Source organism: Lepus europaeus, chromosome 4 (assembly GCF_033115175.1).
Source record: "Lepus europaeus isolate LE1 chromosome 4, mLepTim1.pri, whole genome shotgun sequence".
In the NCBI taxonomy this organism is placed as follows: Eukaryota; Metazoa; Chordata; class Mammalia; order Lagomorpha; family Leporidae; genus Lepus; species Lepus europaeus.
Window position 1 is genome coordinate 158,364,679 of NC_084830.1, and position 22,081 is coordinate 158,386,759.

Sequence of the window (22,081 nt, forward strand, 5' to 3'; positions counted from 1 at the left end):
ACTCAGCTAATCCTCCGCCTTGCGGCGCCAGCACACCGGGTTCTAGTCCCGGTCGGGGCACCGATCCTGTCTCAGTTGCCCCTCTTCCAGGCCAGCTCTCTGCTGTGGCCAGGGAGTGCAGTGGAGGATGGCCCAAGTGCTTGGGCCCTGTACCCCATGGGAGACCAGGAGAAGCACCTGGCTCCTGCCATCGGATCAGCGCGGTGCGCAGGCCGCAGCGTGCCAACCGCGGCAGCCATTGAAGGGTGAACCAATGGCAAAAAGGAAGACCTTTCTCTCTCTCTCACTGTCCACTCTGCCTGTCAAAAAAAAAAAAAAAAAGTAGCTGAAGAGAAACCAAGGCATTCATGGGGAAGGGAAAGCAAGAATCAACTTCTAATATACACTCAAAAAATAAGTTTCTTAATTGCTTTGATACAGAGAAAGCACTCCTTAGAAGTATACATGTCAAAACAGAATGTGCAGATAAATACAACTTCTTTCCCTTAAAAATCCCTTCCTTACTCCCAGAGAAATGGGCAATGTGGTTTTCTCAGAATTGTCAAAGTCACCCAAAAGAATTCAAAATAGAAATGAAGTAACAGTTAAGAGGGTGACTCTAAGGAGTGTGAGGTGCAGATAAATAAAAAAGATAACAGTGCTTTAAAGTTCTTCTGTACTACTGGATTTGTTACCACATACACCTATTATTGTGGTTAAAATCAAAACACAAGAGGAAGACGTTTTTGATGGACCAAATATTACAAGTTCAGATTTGCTTTTTCAGTTTATAATTTCAAATCAGATACACTGAAACTAATTTGTGAATGTACATAAAACATCATTGCTTTTAAAACTGAACTTAAAAGTAACCAGTAGAACCAGCTTATTTTCTACCTCTCAGTACCTGGCACCCTTGCTCACAGGGCCACTCCTGAGCGTACAGGGGCACATGAAGCTTCAGAAGGCCCATTTTCCTGGACCTTCATGTTTAGCCCCAAAGCGAGGCGGAACAAAAAAGTTAATTTACTTGACTGATGGTTGAAACATTTAACGTTGAGGGGCCGGCATTGTGGTGTGGTTGGTAAAAGCTGCCACCTGCAACACTGGCATCCCTTTTGGTACTGGTTCAAGACCCACCTGCTCCACTTCTGATTCAGCTCCCTACTCATGTGCCTGGGAAAGCAAAAAAAAAAAAAAAAAAAAAAAAAAAAAAAAAAAAAGCAGAACATGGTCCAAGTGCTCGGACCTCTGCCACCCATGTGGGAAATCAAGAAGAAGCTCCTGACTCCTGGCTTCAGCTTAGGCCAGCCCCAGCCACTATGGACATTAGGGGAGTGAACCAGTGGAAGCAAGATCTCTTTCTCTATATCGTCCTCTCTCTGTGTAACTCTTTCAATTAAATAAAATAAATAAATCATTAAAAAAGTATTCAACGCTGAAAGAAATACAAATATGGAGAGGATGAATTTCATATAAATTAAAGATAAAAAAGATTTTAAATCTATTACTTGCTTTCAGTAAGCCAATGGAGTCTAATTTCTCAGTCTCCCAAAAGGTACACATTCACTTTCCTTTTATCATCCAGGTTCTTCAGGTAAAAAGTGTGAGAAGTACAACTGCACATAGACACAAATTACATATAAAAGAAACCCTCACAATTTTGTGTGAAACATGATTTCACAAATAAACTTCAAGGAGTCCAAAAACGAAAAGATTAAAAAAGCAACTAATTGAAGGTATTTCTTAATCTAAAAAGAATGACATCAATGACAAGAAAATAATCTGACAAGGTACCATTGTTTTTTTTTTTTGACAGGCAGATTGGACAGTGAGAGAGAGAGACAGAGAGAAAGGTCTTTCTTTACCGTTGGTTCACCCTCCAATGGCCGCCGTGGCTGGCGCGCTGCAGCCTGCACACCGCGCTGATCCGATGGCAGGAGCCAGGTGCTTCTCCTGGTCTCCCATGGAGTACAGGGCCCAAGCACTTGGGCCATCCTCCACTGCACTCCCGGGCCACAGCAGAGAGCTGGCCTGGAAGAGGGGCTACCGGGACAGAATCCGGCGCCCTGACCAGGACTAGAACCCGGTGTGCCGGCGCTGCAAGGCGGAGGATTAGCCTAGTGAGCCGCGGCGCCGGCTACCATTGGTTTTTAGAAAGACTGTTTGCCCCTTAAGATCCTTCTAGAACCATTAATCATCTCGCACAGGAACTTGAACACACTCCATAAATATCCATAAAACTGAAGTGTTGTAGTGATTTGCCTTCAAATTACAGAGAAGTGTGAGAAACAATTCACTGGAATATGAAAGCAAAATATTCCAACTGCTATTTAGATCTTTATTACTAACTGAGAAAAAGGGGCGAAGGAGAAAAGAAGGGGTTGAGAGAAAGTGAAGAAAAGAAAGGGAATGGGAGAAGAAAAAGAAGGAGAAACAACAGGGCGGCGGGGAGGGCAGCAGGGGAACAAAGCTGGGGACGGAGAGAGTGCAGGGGGAAGAAAACCCTCAGTGCTTGTGACCGGGAACAACAGCACACATGAACACACACTTACTGGGAGCTTGCAGTCATGCTCTGAGGAAGAGGTTATGCAATCAGAAATCTAGAGATCACTGCCCAAGAGCAGTCATCTACCCAACCGGCATACTATGTTTCTGTCTATTGAGATTTCAGCTCAATTTCAACAAATTTACTGAAAATTTGAATAGAGTACACATAAACAGTACAATATTCATCTTAAAAAGGAAGGCAATTCTTCCATACACTATAATAAAGATGAACTTTGAAGATATGTTAAGTGAAATAAGACAGTCACTAAAAGGCAAATATTATATAATTTCACTTAAAGGAAGTACCTTAGGTAGTAAAATTTCTGGAAAAAAAAAAAAAAAAAGAATGGTGGTTACCATGAGATGAGGGGATGACCATCTGATGAAACTACACGTTTTAGATTTGCAAGATGCAAAAGTTCTGGAGGTCTGTTTCACAAAAATGTGAATATAATCAACACTACCAAACTGTACACTTAAAAACGGTTAACATGGTAAATGTTACTTTATTATAATAAAAAATTAGAATAGAGAGAATACACTCAAGCCTTTCTGCTTCAGGACTTTGAACTGCCATAAATACTAGAGAACAGCATTGCAGAGAGAGAACACACACTTAGTCTCAGCCAGAGACGTAGAAATACTGACAGTCTAGGCCAGACAGAGAAGTTTCATTTCTTGTAAGGTTAGCCTCTTCCTCTGTATCAGAGTTAAGCAGTGAAATAAAAAGGTAATTACATGTAAAAAATTATACATGTGCATTTCATGGAAGGTTTATTTTATTTTCTATGCTTCACCTACCTACCCTGACTATATGAGAACCTGTCTTCCATCATTATTTACAAAAACAAAAACAAAAGGGAAAAAAAACCTGAAGAGAATGCCTTCTAAACTTTCAAATTTATATTATATGATCCTCAACAAAATATTCTTATATTTTAAGAAAAAAGGTACTTCTTTCACACAAAAAATTATTTTTAGGTTCAATTGCCTTTTAAAAGTTCTTCACAATAAATCACCTTTTAGAAGTACTTGGCATATTCACTAACATTTTAAATAGCTGGTTTTGCTTTGTATTTTAAAAAGATTCAAGTCTTACCTTTTCTGGTCAAGAATTTTTGCTATTTTGCCAAAGAAATAATAGCAATGATGTGATAATCACTACACAGTGAAAACAAAACTTTTATTTTTATACAAGTTCATAGGAAAAAGCAAAATATCTAATTTTCTAATCTATATTTAACATAAATAAAATGTCCAAAACATACTTTAAAGTATCTAGAACATCTTAACAACCTTGTAGTTAAAAAAAAAAATACATGCTTACCACAAATAATTCATTTTATATTTCATGCCTCAATTTGGAGACATAAAAAAATCATTAATGTAAATTAAGTATAGAAAATTCACAATTTTTATAATTGAAAATATTATCACAAATATAATAAAAATTCTTAGAAAAAACCTTATTTTGCCTTACAATATGCATTAAAAAGCAAAAGTATGGATTTCTAACTGTTACCAAAAGAGTAATTTTTTGAAAACTGCAATTGCTTAGCTTATTCTCGACTTTAAAAATCAACCGTAAGAAAACAATGCAAAAATTCAGGAACACACACATGTATAGTTTTGCTTAATTAGAAAATCAAGTTCTTCATTTACATATGATGTAAGATTCATAAAGAAATTTAAATGTGATCAAAAGTTAAATTACTTACATAGATACACTAACATTTTTAAGTATTCTGATCTGCCAAGTTGGTCTAATAAAATTCACCTTTCATTTTCTTCAACCACAAAGGTTAAGGTATACTTAAGTATTATGTCACCAAAATCACTGATACATTAAATATATAACAGATGGAGAAAACATAACTTAGTTCATGAGACTATGTCTGCAAAGAAAACTAAAGTCTGGTTTTATACCAGAGTAAGAAAAACAATGCTAACTTTCAAATTCTTTTCAGAGTTCTAAGCTGATGTAAAAACTGTTTAGAAAATGTCATTTAGGGATTCTAAGTACATAGTGTTATAACACTATTTAGATTTTCAGAAAAAACTAGATTGGCCAGTTTTCATTTGGAAAACTTTAAAGCTAAATTTTTTTTTAAATTAATTCTAACTGAATCCAGATCAACTTAAAAAAATGTTACTTTATTCACTCAGTCTGCAACATATATTGATCTGTATTTAATAAGATCGGACTCTTGTGACATACGATTATCTTCCACAGTAATCCAAACTGGCGGGGCTGCTTCCCTACTATCTAAAATGCATTCAGGGTGTTGTGCAGCTTTAATTGGTATGCTTTCAGATCAACATAATAATGCCTTCAAAAACTGAGATTTCAAAACTTTTTATACTGAAAACCACGAGTGCTTAAGCCTTGTGTTGGCTAATGTTCTGTTCTCAGATGTTTTCTCCCTAGTTTTCAGTGGATCTGCTTCACATGTCTGCTACTTCTAATTGTCACTTCCTTCACTTGCCTTGGCTACTTAATGTCTTCTCACTCTCTACCTGTATCTCCTCCTACCCCTTGCCCACTTTATCCCTGTTTGTTTTCAAAGTAGATCAGCTTTGGAACCAGTAGCCCTTAGGCTTCAGAATTTAGTGAGTGCATTCCTTTTTTCTAGTTAACAAACTGACAAATCACACATTCATGTGTTCTTTAAGTGCTGCTAATTATTCTGAGCTATTGAACTACCATGTCCCAACTCAAGAGGTTGGGAGATACAGATGGAGATTATTTTTAGTCATTTTTGTTTGTTTGTTTGTTTATTTGGGATTCACCAAATAGTAGGATATAGTTTACAACGGTACTTGAAAATGATTTATAAGATGGCGTTTTTTCCTATAAACAAGAACTTAAAAATCTGAGTGGTTAAAAAAGGATGACTGTGGATTGAGTAAAGCTCTTTACACAAATGTGCTCAGCAGAAATAGTTAAACAGATTTGATGATTATTAAGAACATATTTTGCTTTTTTTGTTTTTTAAAAATCTGTACTCAGAAAGAACTTAGCCCTTTTAAACATTTCACATTAAAGATTAAAGGCTTAACAAATGATTTTTCTTAGAATATATTACAAATAGAACCAAAATTAATTCACCAACTATTTACTTAATATTAAATTTAACAGAGCTATGACTCTTACTTCCTTTATACTTTGAAACTTTTTCTTGACTTCTGTTATCTAAAGTATATAGTCCAAGAAATATTTCACATGAAGTCTTTTTCTAAATCCATGCAAAAATAAATAAATCAAATAGAAAAGCACTGTTTTAAAAATCAGAAAAGAATTTCTAAGAGTTAAAATATTATTTTAATAAACAAAGATGCATTTGGTAAATACAGTAAATCTGCACTTAAAATTTGAAGTTCATAAGGAGGAAAGGTTAAAAAAAATAAATAAATTCAAGACAATGGACAGGAACCAGAGAGATACGACAGTGAGCAAAGTGTGACAGGCAGGTGAGTGCCAGGCAAGACGGCACAAAGTTTCAGAAGAGGCCATAAAAGCCTTGAGAATTCTCAGTACTTTGTAGCACCCAAAACCGAATTAGCCCCTGGCCTTGCTGAAGCAGCCGGGCCTTAGCAAGAAGACATAAACTATCCTTACAGTGCCCCTGGCTGTTTCACAAGCACTGATGTGTGGTTAGGTCAAATACCAGCAAAAGATTCAATGTAAAGTTTGGGTCTAAAAAGAGTAATTTTACTTTTCTTGAAACTTAAATTCGAAGATGGTGCTGTGGTGCAATAGGTTAAGCAACCCCATACATAACCAGAATCCAATATGTAAGCCAGTCCAACTCCCAGCTACTCCACTTCTGATCCAGCTCCCCGCTGACGGCCTGCCAAAGCAGTAGAGATGGCTCAAGAGCTTGGGCCCCGTACCCATGTGGGAGACCTGGAAGAACCTTCTGGCTCCTGGCTTCGGACCAGCCCAGTTCTAGGCGTTGCGGCCATTTAGGGAGTGAACCAGCAGATGGAAGACCTCTCTGTCTCTCTGTGTCTGTAACTCTGCCTCTCAAGTAAATAAATCAATCTTAATAAAGAAAAAAAAAACTGAATTCCTTTCACCGGGAAGGCAAATGTTCTTTTCCAGAAGAATCAATGACAAACCGCTTCTACTTCTACAGCAGGGGATGGCAAATTCTTACCTGTTTTTGTAAATAACATTTTATGAGAACACAGTCACGACGATTTGTCTACACATTATCTATGGCTGCTGTTGTGCTAAAGGTCAGAACTCAATGGCTGTGAAACACCAAAGGGTCTGGAAGGCCTAAATTATATACTTGGCCCTTTACAGAAAAAGTGAATTGAACTTTGCTCAAAGTTGTAAACTGGTTTTGCTTTATTGTACCTATTAAACATAAAAGACTGAATATCTGCCAGTTTATTTCTTTTTTGGAAGAGGGAAGTGACATGGATTAGAAATTAAGAGTCTTAGGTAACTTAAGAAACCATTTCGATAAAGGGAAAAAAGTGGTAGCTAGGCCATCATGATTTTTATTGTGCAATCATCCAGGACTATGACTTAGTAGAAACTGTTTTTAGGGAAGTACAACACTGCTATTAATAATTTTCTACTATTTTAATAAGATAACTTTTTAAACTTTCTTAATAATACAGCTTCATCCAAAAATACTATTTATCGCAGTATAAATTTTGGCAATAATTTTCTGCCAAATAATGAAGTCAAATTCAAATTTTAGTTTTCCTTTCACATGCATACCTTCCTACATCCTGCCTCATCTCCAAACACATAAATATTCAAACCTACAAACATATATAGAAACATGCATAAGTGAAGTGTAAATGGGAGGGAGAAAGTGTCCTAAAATTCATAAAGAGATAAGTAATCTTGCTGGGCTCCTTCTTAATGTATGTATAGTGTTTGTTCTTTGAAAAGTATTTAAAAGTTTTTTTTCATAGTTAGTATAGATTGAAATAGGTTTTCAGGTACTATACATTAATCCTTAAATCTACTTCCAGTAAACTGGAAAACCAGGATCATCATGCATGGGCTAATCACAGAAACCCAGAAGAAAAAGCATCATGGAGGTTGTTCTAGAGGCAAGAAAGTCTGCTGTTTCTACTGCCACATAAATATAGTATAGATAGTCTTCATGTAATAAAGTTTTAGAAAAGAGATAAAACCATTTACAACATTTACTTTTCATAGTATTATTAACACTTAGAAATCCAAAAACCCTAATTGCAAATCATAAAGCAGCCTCATCGGGTGTGCTTTCCCAGTCATTTCAAGCCATAGTCTGATTTACTATGATCAGCCCATACTCTTTTATTTTTATATACTTAGGAATATGAAAATCTAAGGGTAAGAGGATATTAAAAACAAATAATTTAAAAGTAGAATTAGAAAACAGTTTTCTAAAATGCTAATCAGTTTTAAATCAAAAAATATGGCTTGATTAAAGGAAATTTTATTTAAATAGCAAACAAAATAAAACTGGCCCACTTTACCCCACTCCCCCCAAAACAACACAAAGCAAGCTGAATTGTAAAAGCCTATTTCTAAAGCTAGTATCTTGCCTGCAAGACTGGTAGGACTATGAGAACTGATGGCTGAGAGAGCTTTGGAAAAGCCCACACACTCCATGGAGAATACCACTACCTGGTGAGGACTAGGCATAGCAAAGTGCCTTCCTGCCAAAGAAAGAAGAAAGAGTCCGTATTTGGGATAGAACAAAAACCAGTACTATAGTGTACTTAAAAAAAAATTCCATAGTAAAAGACTTAATACAATTATATTAGAAATTCTATTCACTGGTGCAGGGGCATCTTTTTTTTTTTGACAGACAGAGTGGACAGTCAGAGAGAGACAGAGAGAAAGGTCTTCCTTTTTTGACGTTGGTTCACCCTCCAATGGCCACTGCGGCCAGTGCACTGCACTGATCCGAAGGCAGAAGCCAGGTGTTTATCCTGGTCTCCCATGGGGTGCAGGGCCCAAGCACTTGGGCCATCCTCCACTGCACTCCCTGGCCACAGCAGAGAGCTGGCCTGGAAGAGGGGCAACCGGGACAGAATCCGGTGCCCCGACCGGGACTAGAACCCGGTGTGCCGGCGCCGCAAGGCGGAGGATTAGCCTAGTGAGCCGCGGCGCCGGCCAGCAGGGGCATCTTAAAGATTGAAAACTGCACCAGAATCTGCATTTTCACCAAAAAATTATTTGATCTTGCTTTACTACAATGATCTGTAACAAAAACTGATTACTGTGACTAAATTGAAGTATAATTACATTTAAGAATTTTGATGACTAATAAACCTGCAGCCTTAAGTAAAATTAAGGAAAAGATTAAAAACTCACCAGGTAAAGTTTTTGAGTCTGTCTGTTCTTTGCTAGGAACATGTGCACCTCCACCAAATATAGCAGACCACATTTTTTCATTTAGAGGATGGGCCACAATCCGAAACAGTTCATTACTGGAATGTGTTGCCAGGCCATGGATGAAGAGACTCAGATACACGGCTGTGAGAATCTCACAGAGTAATACCGTAAGCCCTGACTGGGCTTCCTCACCCGAAGAATTCAAAAGTCGAATTAGACAAGTTATTCCTGGAACCAAAAACAAACACAGCTACACTGACAATAATTATTAAAAGTTAACTACTTTCTTTCAAAGTTTTTAAGTTTTTCTAATTTTTGAGAAAACTGTATTGAATAAGGACTATTTTCTTCCAAGGATTCATAGAGAGCTACAGATTAAATACTGAAAATATGCAATATTACTAAAATCTCACAGATAAAACTGTATTGGCATAAATGTTTTCCTATCATAAGAGCAAAATTATTTTTTAAATAATATAACAAAATTTTGGTTACTGTAGTATAATTATCTGGGGAATACTAATTTTTAGTGATTACATAATTTGTAATGAATGGTGATGAACTGGCATCAACTCCAGCTATGTTTAACAATAATTATCCTATGGCAAAACCAAAATAAATGTGATTTTCACTCACTCAGATTTTCAAGATGACTAAGAAAAACTCATACAGCTAGAAATTACTTATACCTGGCCATTGAGCTGGTGATGTATTGGGAGTTATTGCTTCATCTAAGCTTCCTGTTTTCAAAGAATGTCGATGAGGAAGCAATACTGTCTGATACACCATTCCAGTAAACTGATTTGTTTGTAATGAACTAGGAGAAAAAACAGCATTGAAATCTATCATGAATTTCATATGTTGGTATTTCCATGCTAAATATAAATTTTTATTAATTGTAACATCATTAATCTAAAGTAGCATACAGTCTAGTGCTATATTTAAAAAAAGTAGCTTATAAATGCAAATAAACACATTTTCTAAATTAAAGCACATCTGACAGGTTTGAAGAATCCTTATTTATTAAAAGACCTAGAAGAGGGGCCATTGTGGCACAGAGGGTAAAGCTGCTACCTATGAAGCTGGCATCACATATAGGTTAGAGACCCCGTTGCTTCACTTCTGATCCAACTTTGCTAATGTGCCTGAGAAAGCTGCATCAGATAGCCCAAGTGCTTGGACCCCTGAACCCACGTGGGAGACCCAGAAGAAGCTTCTGGCCCAGACCTAGCCTTTGTGGCCATTTGGAGAGTGAACCACTGGATGGAAGACCTCCCCCACTCTCTGACTTTCAAATAAATAAATAAATCTGAAAAAAAAAATACCTAGAATAAGTACAAGTAAGCACTTTAAATTACTAGGGACTACACATAGCAAGCCTACATACTGGACTTTATTACTGGACTTTAAAGTTATTTAACTCAAAGTCAGTTTAGACTCCACTTTATTTCATTCTGATTTTTACTTTTTATTTATTTGAGAGGCCAAGACAGACAGAAAGATCTCTCACCCCTTGATTCATTCCCCAGATGCCTAGATGGGGCCCCATCACGGTCTCTCCCATATGTGTGGCAGGATCCCAAAAGCTGAGCCACCACTGCTGCCTTTCAAGGTCTACATCATCAAGCAACTGCAGTCAGGAACCAGAGGGGGCATTAGCACAGACTCTGACGCGGGCTGAGGGCGTCCCAGTCATCATCCTCACTACCGCTAAATGCCTACCGTTCAGTTCTGTTTGAATGATCAGCCTACTCTCCGTCACGCACTTAACTGGGCATATAAAGAAAAACAGTGTCTGTTCCCATGAAATATATACTCTGGTGGGGGGATAAGATGGAAATAATTTTATCATATTGTCCTTAAAGATGAAGTTATGCATCAAATGCTATGAAGGCAATACAGATGGGTACTTCATTTAATTTGGAAAGTCAGTATGAGCTTCCCCCCGTACATGACTCTTTAAGAGTAAGTAAAGAGATGATCAAAATAACTTGCAGCTTGACATAAACTACAAAATAATTATGACAAGATGGTATAAAAATTTTGTCAAATTCTTCAGATATTCCTATATCATACACTAAACAAATGGATATAATCTGTAGACACAGGAATTTACTAGTTTAAATCTGCTCTGACTGGTAAATCTCACTGGCCACTAATGTTTTAATGCATTCCTAAGTAGTTTCTCTTGCCTTACTTCCCAGTTTCAAGATAGCAAAGTAACAACAAAAAGCTTCCCTCTTGCTATCATAAACCTATAGAAATGATGGGAAACCAACAATTAAAAAGTTGAAAATAACGTCACACTCAAAAATATGAAAATGAACTCTTAAAGCACAAAGGTCAACAAAATTAACTTTGTTTGGAATACACATGTAACCAGAGAGGCAAGTGAGGCAATTCATGGAGAATTCAAACATGCAAGATGAATAGACAAGCAAAAATCAACACCAAGCTGTCACCATTTACAATTTCACCTGAGGAAGCAGACTTATCCCAACAGTAAGAAAAGAACATAAGGCTCAAAACTTTGAAAAAAAAAAGTTATAAAAAATAGAAGCAGTTATTATAATGATCAAGAGATTCAGAGTGACATCACCAGCATGGCAGACTAGAGAGCTCTGGATTCTCCTTCCGCCCATAAATGCACCAGACATCAATGGATCATTCCCACCTGAGAGCAAGCCAGAAACCTGCTGGGACACTCCGACACACTGTGTAAGTGTCAGGAGGAATAGTTTTAGGGTTCTATGGCATAGCAGGGCAACCACAGTTAACCACAGCTTACTGCTTACTTCAAAACAGCTAGAGAAAGGATTTTTAATGTTCTTACCACAAAGAATTAATAAACATATGCGGTGATATATCAAAATATGACTCTGTGGGGCTGGTGCTGTGACAGAGCAGGTAAAGCCATTGCCTACAGTGCCGGCATCCCATATGGGTGCAGGTTCGAGTCCCGACTGCTCCACTTTCAACACAGTTCTCTGTTATGGCCTGGGAAAGCAGTAGAAGATGGCCCAAGTCCTTGGGCCCCTGAACCTGTGTGGGACACCCAGAAGAAGCTTCTGGCTCCTGGCTTTCGATCAGCACAGCTCCGGCCATTGTGGCTAATTGGGAAGTGAACCAGCAGATGGAAGACACCCCTCTCTCTCTGCCTCTCCTTCTCTTTCTGTGTAACTCTGACTTCTGAATAAATAGTCTTTAAAAAAATATGACCCTGTATCCCAAAAATATGTACAATTACCAGTCAATTAAGAATAATTTTTTTAAAAAAGAACGCTTAAAAAACAAATTTCAAAAACAAACAAACAAAAAAACTGTGGCTAAATACACTACTGAATAATAAATCAATGTCTAGAAAATGGATAGAAGATTTTTCCTGAAATGCAAAAGAAAGAGAAAAAGAGAACCCAAAAGAAAGTTAAAGAGGGGAGGGAGAATAGGCTAAAAAGTTCCAGTATCTGTGTAACAGGAAAAGAAATAGAAGACATTTGAGACAATATTCAGAAAACAATGTCAGACAATTTCAAACAACTAAAAAAATACAGAAAGACCCCATAGAGTGCCAAACAATATTTTGTGAATTCTAGATAAACTGCAGTCAAACTTTAGAACTAGAAAAACCCTACATAACAGCTCTTCCATGAAAAATGTCTCTCTCAGGGCCAGCATTGTGCCACTGGCATCCCACATAGGAGCTTGTTCATGTCTGGCTGCTCCACTTCCCTTCCAGCTCCCTGCTAAAGGCCTGGGAAAGCAGCGGAAGATGGCCCAAGTCCTTGGCCCTCTGCACCCATGTGGGAGAACCAGAGGAAGCTCCTGGCTTCCAATCAGCCCAGCTCTGGCCGTTTGGCCATACAGGGAGTGAGAGAGTGGATAAAAGATCTGTCTATCCTGCTATGCAATTCTAACTTTTACATAAATAAGTAACACTTTAAATAACAATTATCTCAATTCCAAGTTAGTCCCCCTGTCCTCTGGGCTCCCTGGGCTTCTTGGTATCTAACATATTGCAGAACTTATCATTTAAGTACTATCATACATTATCTATCATTCTTAGAGAACTTATCTTATTAATGTTAAAATTCTGAGTACCCACCAAAATGTCTGCATAAGGCAGTGATTAATAATGGTGTTAAATAAGTTATACTGGTAAGGGTTTACTGAGATTCATTTTCCATAAAGGCATAAACTAACATTTTAAATATGAAAAAAAAAGTACTGAACATCTCAGTCATGTGTTTTTTGCATTACTTACAGTAGACTGCTGGGGCCTGCACTGTGGCACGGTAGGTTAATCCTCCACCTGCATGCTGGCATCCCATATGGGCCCCGGTTCCCATCCTGGCTGCTCCACTTCCTATCCAGCTCTCTGCTAAGACCAGGGAAAGCAGTAGAAAATGGCCCAAGCTCTTGGGCCCCTGCACCTGCGTGGGAGACCCAGAAGTTCCTGGCTTCTAGCTATGGATTGGTACAGCTCTGGCCACTGCAGCCAACTAGGGAGTGAACCAGCAGATGAAGGACACCCCCTCCCCCACGCCGCCCCGTAACTCTGACTTCCAAGCAAAATAAATACATCTTAAAAAAAAAATAAAGTAGACTGCTATATATCATTCAAAAGCAAAAAGATAAAATGAAACCTCAATGGATACACAAGCATTCTTAAATTTCAGAAAACCACATTTACCTGTAGTTATGACTACCACAAAGACACTGATAAATACAAGCAGAAAGTGAGGCTGCCAAAGTGTGCATTACATATACCTGGAAGAAAAAAAAAAAACAACAAAATTGCTCAAACATTTTTAAATATAACTTTTTCAAAATATAATCAGCACTTTTAAACTGCTGGGAAAATTTTATCTGTAAAAATTACTTACTTTTTATTTTTCTCTAACACACATTTCTACCTAAGGAAGTCTCACTATGGAAAATTTAAAGATAATATATTGAGTCCTTTGGTAGAAATTTTAAAACACACACCTGCTATGTAGTTTGATTTTCAGGAGCAAAGAGAACCAGATGTCAGCTACCCAGCAGAGCATGAATCACGTATTTAAAAGCAAGTCCTGGGGCCAGCGCTGTGTAGTGGGTAAAGCAACCACCTGCAGTGCCAGCATCCCACGTGGGCGCCGGTTTGAGTCTCAGCTGCTCCACTTCTGATCCAGCTCTCTGGTATGGCCTGGGAAAGCAGCAGAAAATGGCCCAAGTCCTTGGCCCATTCACCCACATGGGAGACCTGGAAGAAGCTCCAGGCTCCCAGCTTTGGATCAGCCCAGCTCTAGCTATTGTGGCCAATTGGGGAGTGAACCAGCGATTTTCTTTCTCTTTGCTCTCTGCCTCTCCTTTTCTGTGTAACTCTTTCAAATAAATAAATAAATCTTTTTTTTTTTTTTTAAAAAAGCAAGTCCTTGGGACTAGAGTCCTAGAGCAGCAGGTTAAGCAATACAACAGCAGCATCCCTTAGCAGAGTGATGCCTTGAATCTCAGCTGCTCTGCTTCAAATCCATGCTCCCTGCTAATGTTCCTGAGAAAGCACCAAGTGATGGACCAAGTACTTGTGGCCCTGCCACTCACGTGGGAGATCCACATGGAGTTCCTGGCTCCTGGCTTCAGCCTGGCACATACTTGGCCACTGTGGTTATTTGGGGAGTGAACCAGCAGATGGAAGATTTCCCTCCCTCTGTCTTTCCTGTCACCCTGCTTTTCAAATAAATAAATAAATAAATAAATAAATAAATCTTTTTAAAAGCTAAAGGCAAGCCCTACAATACTCAATCTGTTTTTTATTCAATCATGAATAAATCATTTTATTAAATCATTTTATTCAAACGTGAAGAAGCACAGACTTAACTGAGAGTTCACCTATGGACAGATTCCTGAAGAAGGACAAGCGACCACATATTCTAGTTATCATAGAAAACAACTTGCAGAGTGAAGCTTTATAGAAAGGAGAAAGGATAACATGTGGAAAACAGCAATCAGAAGGCAGTAGAATAAGCAAATTTTGAGAAACAGAAGATTCTAAATAGCATGGTAGCAGCTATATGAAAAACAGAAGAAGCTTAAGGTAGATAAGAAAGTAGACTTGACTAAATATTTTTTTTAAGATTTATTTATTTGAAAGTCAGAGTTACACAGAAAGAGGAGAGGCAGAGAGAGAGAGAGAGAGAAAGACAGAGAGAGGTCTTCCATCTGATGGTTCACTCCCCAATTGGCCGCAACAGCCGAAGCTGCGCCAATCCGAAGCCAGGAGCCTCCTCCGGGTCTTCCATGCAGGTGTAGGGGCCCAAGGACTTGGGCCATGTTCTTACTGCTTTCCCAGGCCATAGCAGAGAGCTGGATCGGAAGTGGAGCAGCCAGGAAAAGAACCGACGCCCATATGGGATGCCAGTGCGTCAGGCCAGGGTGTTAACCTGCTGTGCCACAGTGCCGGCCCCTTGACCAAATATTTTAAGATCAGTTTTGTGATCTGATTATGAAGTACAGTAAGATAAAAACATAATGACAGGCGAAAACATAATTGCTATCTTCTCCAACTGTCAATAAACATGGGGCATGAATTAAAATCAACTGTATCATAATAGGGGCAGGTATCTGGCCTAACAGTTAAGATGCAGTGTAGGACATTCACATCCTATAGCAGAGCTCGTGGCTTAGGCTCCTGGCCCAAGCTCCTGATTCCAGCTTCTTGCTAATGCCGATCCTGGACAGCAGTAGTGATGGCTCAAGCAGTCAGGTTCCTTCCAACCTTCTAGGAGAATTGGACAGGGTACCTGGGCCTGGCCCCACCTCTATCCATTACCAGTACAGCAGGCATTTGGTGGGGGAGTTTTTTCACTGCCTCTCAAAAAAAGAAGAAAAAAAAACGGGGCAGGGTGGGGAGGGGCACAAGGAAGGTGGTAAAAATAGCGCCAACACTTTGAAATGTCTCTAATACAGAACTGAAGTTATTACTCTATTCACTGAATCTGGGCTGGTCTTGTGACTTGCTTTGACCAAACAGCTCCAACAGAAGTAAACATGTGAGTTCTGAACCCATACCTTGCAAATGCTCTTGCTGCTCTTAAACCCCACAAACTAAATGTGAAGAAAAAATTAATCTTGGTGGGACTGCGCCCTGGAGTCTAGCCATGTGGTCATATATTATCCTGGGTATTTGTGTGAGAAAGTTTCCAAATGACATACAGACTTGAATCAGTGTACTTATTAAAGCAGGAGGCTCAGAAGTCGTTGGGCCCCTGCATCCGCGTGGGGGACCCAGAAGACATTCCTAGCTTTGGATAGGCGCAGCTCCAGCTGTTGTGGCCATTTAGGGAGTGAACCATCAAATGGAAGACTTCTCTCCTCTTTTTTTATGATAGCCAGAGTTAGACAGTGAGAGAGAGAGAGAGAGAGAGAGACAGACAGACAGAGACAGAAAGGTCTTCCTTCCTTTTATTCACCCCCCAAATGGCCACTACGGCCGGTGCGCTGTACCAATCCTAAGCCAGGAGCCAGGTGCTTCCTCCTGGTCTCCCACGTGGGTGCAGGATCCAAGGGCTTGGGCTATCCTCCACTGCCTTCCCAGGCCACAGCAGAGAGCTGAACTGGAAGAGGAGCAACCAGGACAGAATCCAGCACCCCAACCAGGACTAGAACCCAGGGTGCTGGTGCCACAGGCGGAGGATTAACCTAGTGAGCCACTGTGCTGGCCCTCTCCCTCCCTCCCTCCCTCCCTCCCTCCCTCTCTCTCTCTCTCTCTCTCCCTCTCCCTCTCTGTAACTCTGCTGAATGAATGAATGAATAAAGTAGATGGCTCAGGGTCAGTGCTGGGGCATAGCAGGTAAAGCCACTGCATGCAGAACTGGTATCCCATATGGGTGCCAGTTCAAGTCTCAGCTGCTCCACTTCCAATCCAGCTCTCTGCTATGGCCTGGGAAAGCAGTAGAACAGTATCCAAGTCCTTGGGCCCCTGCATCCACGTGGGAGACCTGGAAGAAGTTCCTAACTAGTATCCAAGTCCTTGGGCCCCTGCATCCACGTGGGAGACCTGGAAGAAGTTCCTAACTAGTATCCAAGTCCTTGGGCCCCTGCATCCACGTGGGAGACCTGGAAGAAGTTCCTAACTCCTGGCTTTGGATCAGCACACCTCTGGCCACTGTGGCCATTTGGGGAGTGAACCACTGGATGCAAGACTGACTGACTTTCTCTCTCTCTCTCTCTCCCCCCCTCTCTGTAACTCTGCCTTTCAAATGAAGAAAAGAAGAAGAAGAAGAAGAAGAAGAAGAAGAAGAAGAAGAAGAAGAAGAAGAAGAGGAGGAGGAGGAGGAGGAGGAGGAGGAGGAGGAGGGGGGGGGAGGAGGGGGAGGAAGAGGAGGAGGAGGAGGAGGAGGGGGAGGAGGAGGAGGAGGAGGAGGAGGAGGAGGAGGAGGAGGGGGGGGGGGAGGAGGGGGGAGGAAGAGGAGGAGGAGGAGGAGGAGGGGGAGGAGGAGGAGGGGGGGAGGAGGAGGAGGAGGAGGAGGGAGAGGAGGAGGAGGGGGAGGAGGGGGAGGAGGGGGAGGAGGAGGAGGGGGAGGAGGAGGAGGAGGAGGAGGAGGAGGAGGTTCTCCTGGATGTTCTGTTTGGAGGAGGAGGAGGAGGAGGAGGAGGAGGAGGAGGTGGTTCTCCTGGATGTTCTGTTTGCCAACGACATATTTTGGGACTTTCCAGCCTTCACAGTAACATGAGTCAATCCTTATAATAAATCTCTTTCTTTCTAGATACATCAAAGTAATTTTAAAAGTTGGCAGAATAATTAATTAAAAGCTAAGTTTATTTTGATGCAACAATTTTTTTGAAAGGCCAGTATAGTTTTTTCATAAGATCCACTTTCCATGCACTTTCTTAAGACTCCTCTTATATCTAGCCTATGGATCCAATTTCTCTATAGAGAATCTGGACCAAACATTGGACTTGCCTGCTGGAGAGTGAGACCCACATTCTCCTGTCAGCCTGTTCAACAGCTTGTTAACTGACACAAATGCTAGATCGCCGAGAGAGAGTCCACAGTTCAGCCCAGCTGGTATAAATGTAAGAAACTAATGAGCAAGTCTCATCAGAATCATGATCAAAATAAATAATGGCTTTTAAAAGCCACTAATATTTCAGTGTTTCTTAACTAGCAAAAGCTAAATGATACAGCCCAGACAGGCTATGAATAAAGTTACATACAGAATAGTTTGTCTAAAATTACAGCAAAGTTTGAAAGAAATTAAATTTTAAATTTAAAACAAAGTATGGGCACTTATGCTACAGAAAAGTACAGGAGAAGTGGCAACATTAAATTACAAGGATTACGATTATCCAACAGGGCAAAATTGTGCAAGGAGAATCCACCATCAAGCAAGCAGGAAACAGACATGTGACAGCATAACCTAGGAGACAGCCTACTCACCCAGGGGATAAAAAAAAAAAAAAAAAAAAAAGTCAAATTTGGGCATACTTCAAAGGATTTCAATGTGTCTGGGGAGAAAAGATGGGGAAATATGACATGTGGTATTAACAATAGATAAGAAAGAATAATGATGGATAGGAAGATACTATGGTTGATTAGACAATTGTAATATTATTAGTTATATACCAAATAACCTAAGGAACATCTTAGATAATACATGCTACTGGGCTAGTGCTGTGGTGCAGTGGGTTAAGCTGTGGCCTGTAACACTGGCATCCCATATGGGCACCGGTTCAAGTCTTGGCTTCTCCACTTCCAATCCAGCTCCATGCCTATGTGCCTGGGAGAGCAGCAGATGATTCAGCTGCCTGGGCTCCTGCCACCCATGTGGGAAACCCAGATGGAAGCCTTGGCTCCTGGTTTAGCCTAGCCCAGCCGGTGCTATTACAGCCATTTGGTGAGTGAAACAGCAGAGGAAGATTTCTCTCTCTAATAAGTGTTTAAACAAAAAGAAAAAAATACATATTCCTGTGACTCAAGTCTCATAGACTGATTCAGTAAGTCTGAAGTGAACTCAGGAATCCAAATTTTTAACAAGCAGTGCAAGGAATGACGATGAAGCTGGTTGATAAAGTATTGTATGATCTGGAAGAAAGACAGGGACACAGTACTTTACAATATCCTTACACTAGGCACTGCCTAAATACTAACATGGGAAACCCTTACTTATCTGTCAGTACTTTTACACTAAAAATTAAGTTATCATCTTAAAAAAACACACACATAATCAGCATTCTAGCTAAATGAACAACTAAAGAAATTACTCATGTACCTTCAGATGCACCTATTACTCTTATCTTAATAATCTTAATAAAGTGGTTACCTAAGACTAAATAACTAGAATTTTAATTAAAAAATTTTAAGTACCCTACTTAGTATACAACAAGTAAGATAAGCCTGGTCTATAAACAGATGGAAAGGAAATTTAGAACCATATGCTTTCTTTAATCAGAACCAGTTCAAATAAGGTAACATAACCACTATGTCTAGTCTGATGTTTAAAACTGTTTTTAAAAGGCTTAACAGTGTTCTTTAGTTTTATCCTTGGTACAGGTGATTTACAGCCTTGGGACCAGGCATACTTACTCTATTGCTCTGGAGGTCAGGATGGGGTGGTGATTCGAAGCTTATTATGGCATGCAGGATATCATGAGTTAGATTACTAAGGTGTAGCAATGGATTGGCAACTACTGTTTTGGCACTGGCTGTACAAGCAAAGAGGAGAGGCACCGAGGTTTGCTCTGACAGAGGGCTAGTAAACAGTGGTTCTGACGTTTCCTTAAAAACAAAGACGGAAATAAGGTTAATCAACTATTTACGATTTCAAGCCATTACTTTAATGCAGGAAGTTCTTTACAAAACTTCAAAACAAGTATAATCTAAATACATTATAAAAACTTAGAGGGAAAGAAGCTGAGGGGGCCAATAGCACAAAAACCATCTTTTCAAGATGATGGACTATAATCTCTTCTAAAAAGCTTGTCACCTTACAAAGCTTTCCTTTAAGACTTCAGAGTATGAGGTGAACAGGTCATAAGGCCTGATACTGAATTGTCTTCAAACAGCAAAACACACAGGACTGCACAAACTCATAATAAGAAAAACTGAACCAAAGGGAACATTCGCTAAAGCAAGTGCAGTGAAGAAAATAAAGCTTTAGTTCTCAAAACCCAAAAATAGCAGTACAGAAGCTTGCTGCAGAGAGCTACTATTTTTGACTATCATGTAATTTACACACCTGCTGAGATTCTTGTAAAAGAAGAATCAATTCCATTCTCACAGACGCAAGACCCCCACCATGGGATCCATGAAGTACACAGTAACTAAGAAACATCCTCAAGAGAGACTGATATTTCAAGAGCCACTGCCTTTTTTCCTGAAAATTTTCTCTCAATTGTTTCCCTTTTGTTTGGTGAAGCAAATCTTCAGTATCCTCATTTAATCCGAATTCACCTCCATTTTTGCCAAATGTAGACGGTGGTTCTTCAGCATCTGAGCAAAAGTCACAAGTTCTCTGAAGAGCTATCACTTCTTTTTCAAGCCAGTGGTATAGTTGGTAACGCAATTTTCCACCATCTATTTCATAACCAGTAGATAAAGTACGAAGTTCTACTGTGAGAATCTTTAAACATGCTCTAAATTTTAACTGGACTGCAATTATATCTTCTGATGGATTTAAAATATCATTTTCATTGATTGTGCTGAAAGATTCTGTGTAACTGGAACTTACTTCCTCCAATTTTTTATCTATCTTTCTCTGTAAAGGTTTTAGTTCTTTCATTGAAAGAGGGAGGTCTTCATTTTCTTCATCATTATCACTGTCCCATTTTAACTCTAAAGAGTCATCCTGAAATATGACACTTGGTTGGCTCCAGTCAAAAGAAAGCGCTGAGTTGGACTGTTTCTCTGATGAACCCTCTGACGAGGACCCAAAACCATTTATCAATGACTCTGACCAATCAACAGCAGAAGACTTATCTTCCTCTGCATCCAATTTTAGTGGAGAAGAACCTCTACCCGTGTCTAGAAAACTAGATGCTCTACAAAATGCTTTTGTCTTCGTGATGACCTTGGGCATCTTCGATAAGACTTCCAGGGCCAACATGGGGCAGCCAGCCTTTAAATGAGCACTGGCAGTAGTAAAAAATAGTCTTCTTTCACTTAAACTAATTGTTCCTGCCAGTCCACTCTTTCCTGTTAAACTCACTTGTGTGGGAAACGTATCAGATGATCCAAAATGACGTCTCAGCAAAAGAGGATGTGTTCTTAGATAATTGTAAAAATTAAAAACTGCAGGATTACAGGCTGATGTCATGACTTGATCTGAAAGAAAATTCATTTTATGAGCCAAGAGACAGTTTAAGAGTTAAACTGAGGCTTCTATCTGTACTATAGTCCTATTTTTCTACTATGGTACTGCACCCTTATCTAGATAATTTTAAAACAAATTCTTATTAATAGACTTAACCAACAAGAACACATTTGTAATCCAAGTGTTCTAACAATAGGAAAACAAAGGTTATGCTGCGAGTCCTCATCTTTGCTGCCCTCAAATGCAGACGAGGTCTTACAGTTTAGTTCTTTATCTACTCAGTGTTAAACTCACATCACCTCGTGGCTTTAAGTATTATCTGTAAGCTAATAACTAGCACATCGGTATCTCCAGTCACAGCTTCACCATGAAAACCTAAATTCCTACATCAAAAGGCCTGCATTACATTTCAACTTAACACATATATACTCGTGCCTCAAGGCCTTTTTATTTAGTGTGCTCTTGGCCCAAACCACTTTTTTCCACACATCTACATTGATTAACTTGCTCATTTCAATCAATTCCCCCTCAAAGGCTTCTCTTTTCTTTTTTTAACATTTACTTATTTTGAAAGTCAAAGCTACAAAGAGGAAAAGGGAGAGACAGAGCGAGCGCACAAGAGCGAGCACACAAGATCTTCCATCCACTAGTTCACTCTCCAGAAAGCTGCAGCTGCAGTGCTAGGCCAGGCTAAAGCCAGGAGCCAAGAGCTTCATCCCAGTCTCCCATGTGCGTAGCATCTTGCATTTGAGTGGAAGGGGCCCAAGCAGTTGGGCCATCTCCTGCTGCTTTTCCCAGGCCATTAGCAGGGACCTGAGTTAGAAGTGGAGAAGCCAGGACTAGAATTGGTACCCATATGGGATGCTGGCATCGCACGTGGAAGCTTTACCCACTACGCCACAACGCC

At 39.7% G+C, this 22,081-nt stretch overlaps 1 protein-coding gene across 6 annotated transcripts in view; it reads right to left on the reverse strand.

Moving 5' to 3' along the window:
* The window catches only part of DMXL1 (Dmx like 1), a 151,841-nt gene that overhangs the window by 53,902 nt on the left and 75,858 nt on the right, over positions 1-22,081 (reverse strand). For all 6 annotated transcript variants that reach the window (XM_062189275.1, XM_062189276.1, XM_062189279.1 and 3 more), the window contains 5 exons: positions 20,101-21,185; positions 19,449-19,640; positions 13,575-13,651; positions 9,574-9,701; positions 8,864-9,112 (listed from right to left, as the gene is read on the reverse strand). In XM_062189275.1, coding sequence (XP_062045259.1) covers positions 8,864-9,112; positions 9,574-9,701; positions 13,575-13,651; positions 19,449-19,640; positions 20,101-21,185 — 1,731 coding nt within the window. The remainder of the gene's footprint in view (positions 1-8,863; positions 9,113-9,573; positions 9,702-13,574; positions 13,652-19,448; positions 19,641-20,100; positions 21,186-22,081) is intronic.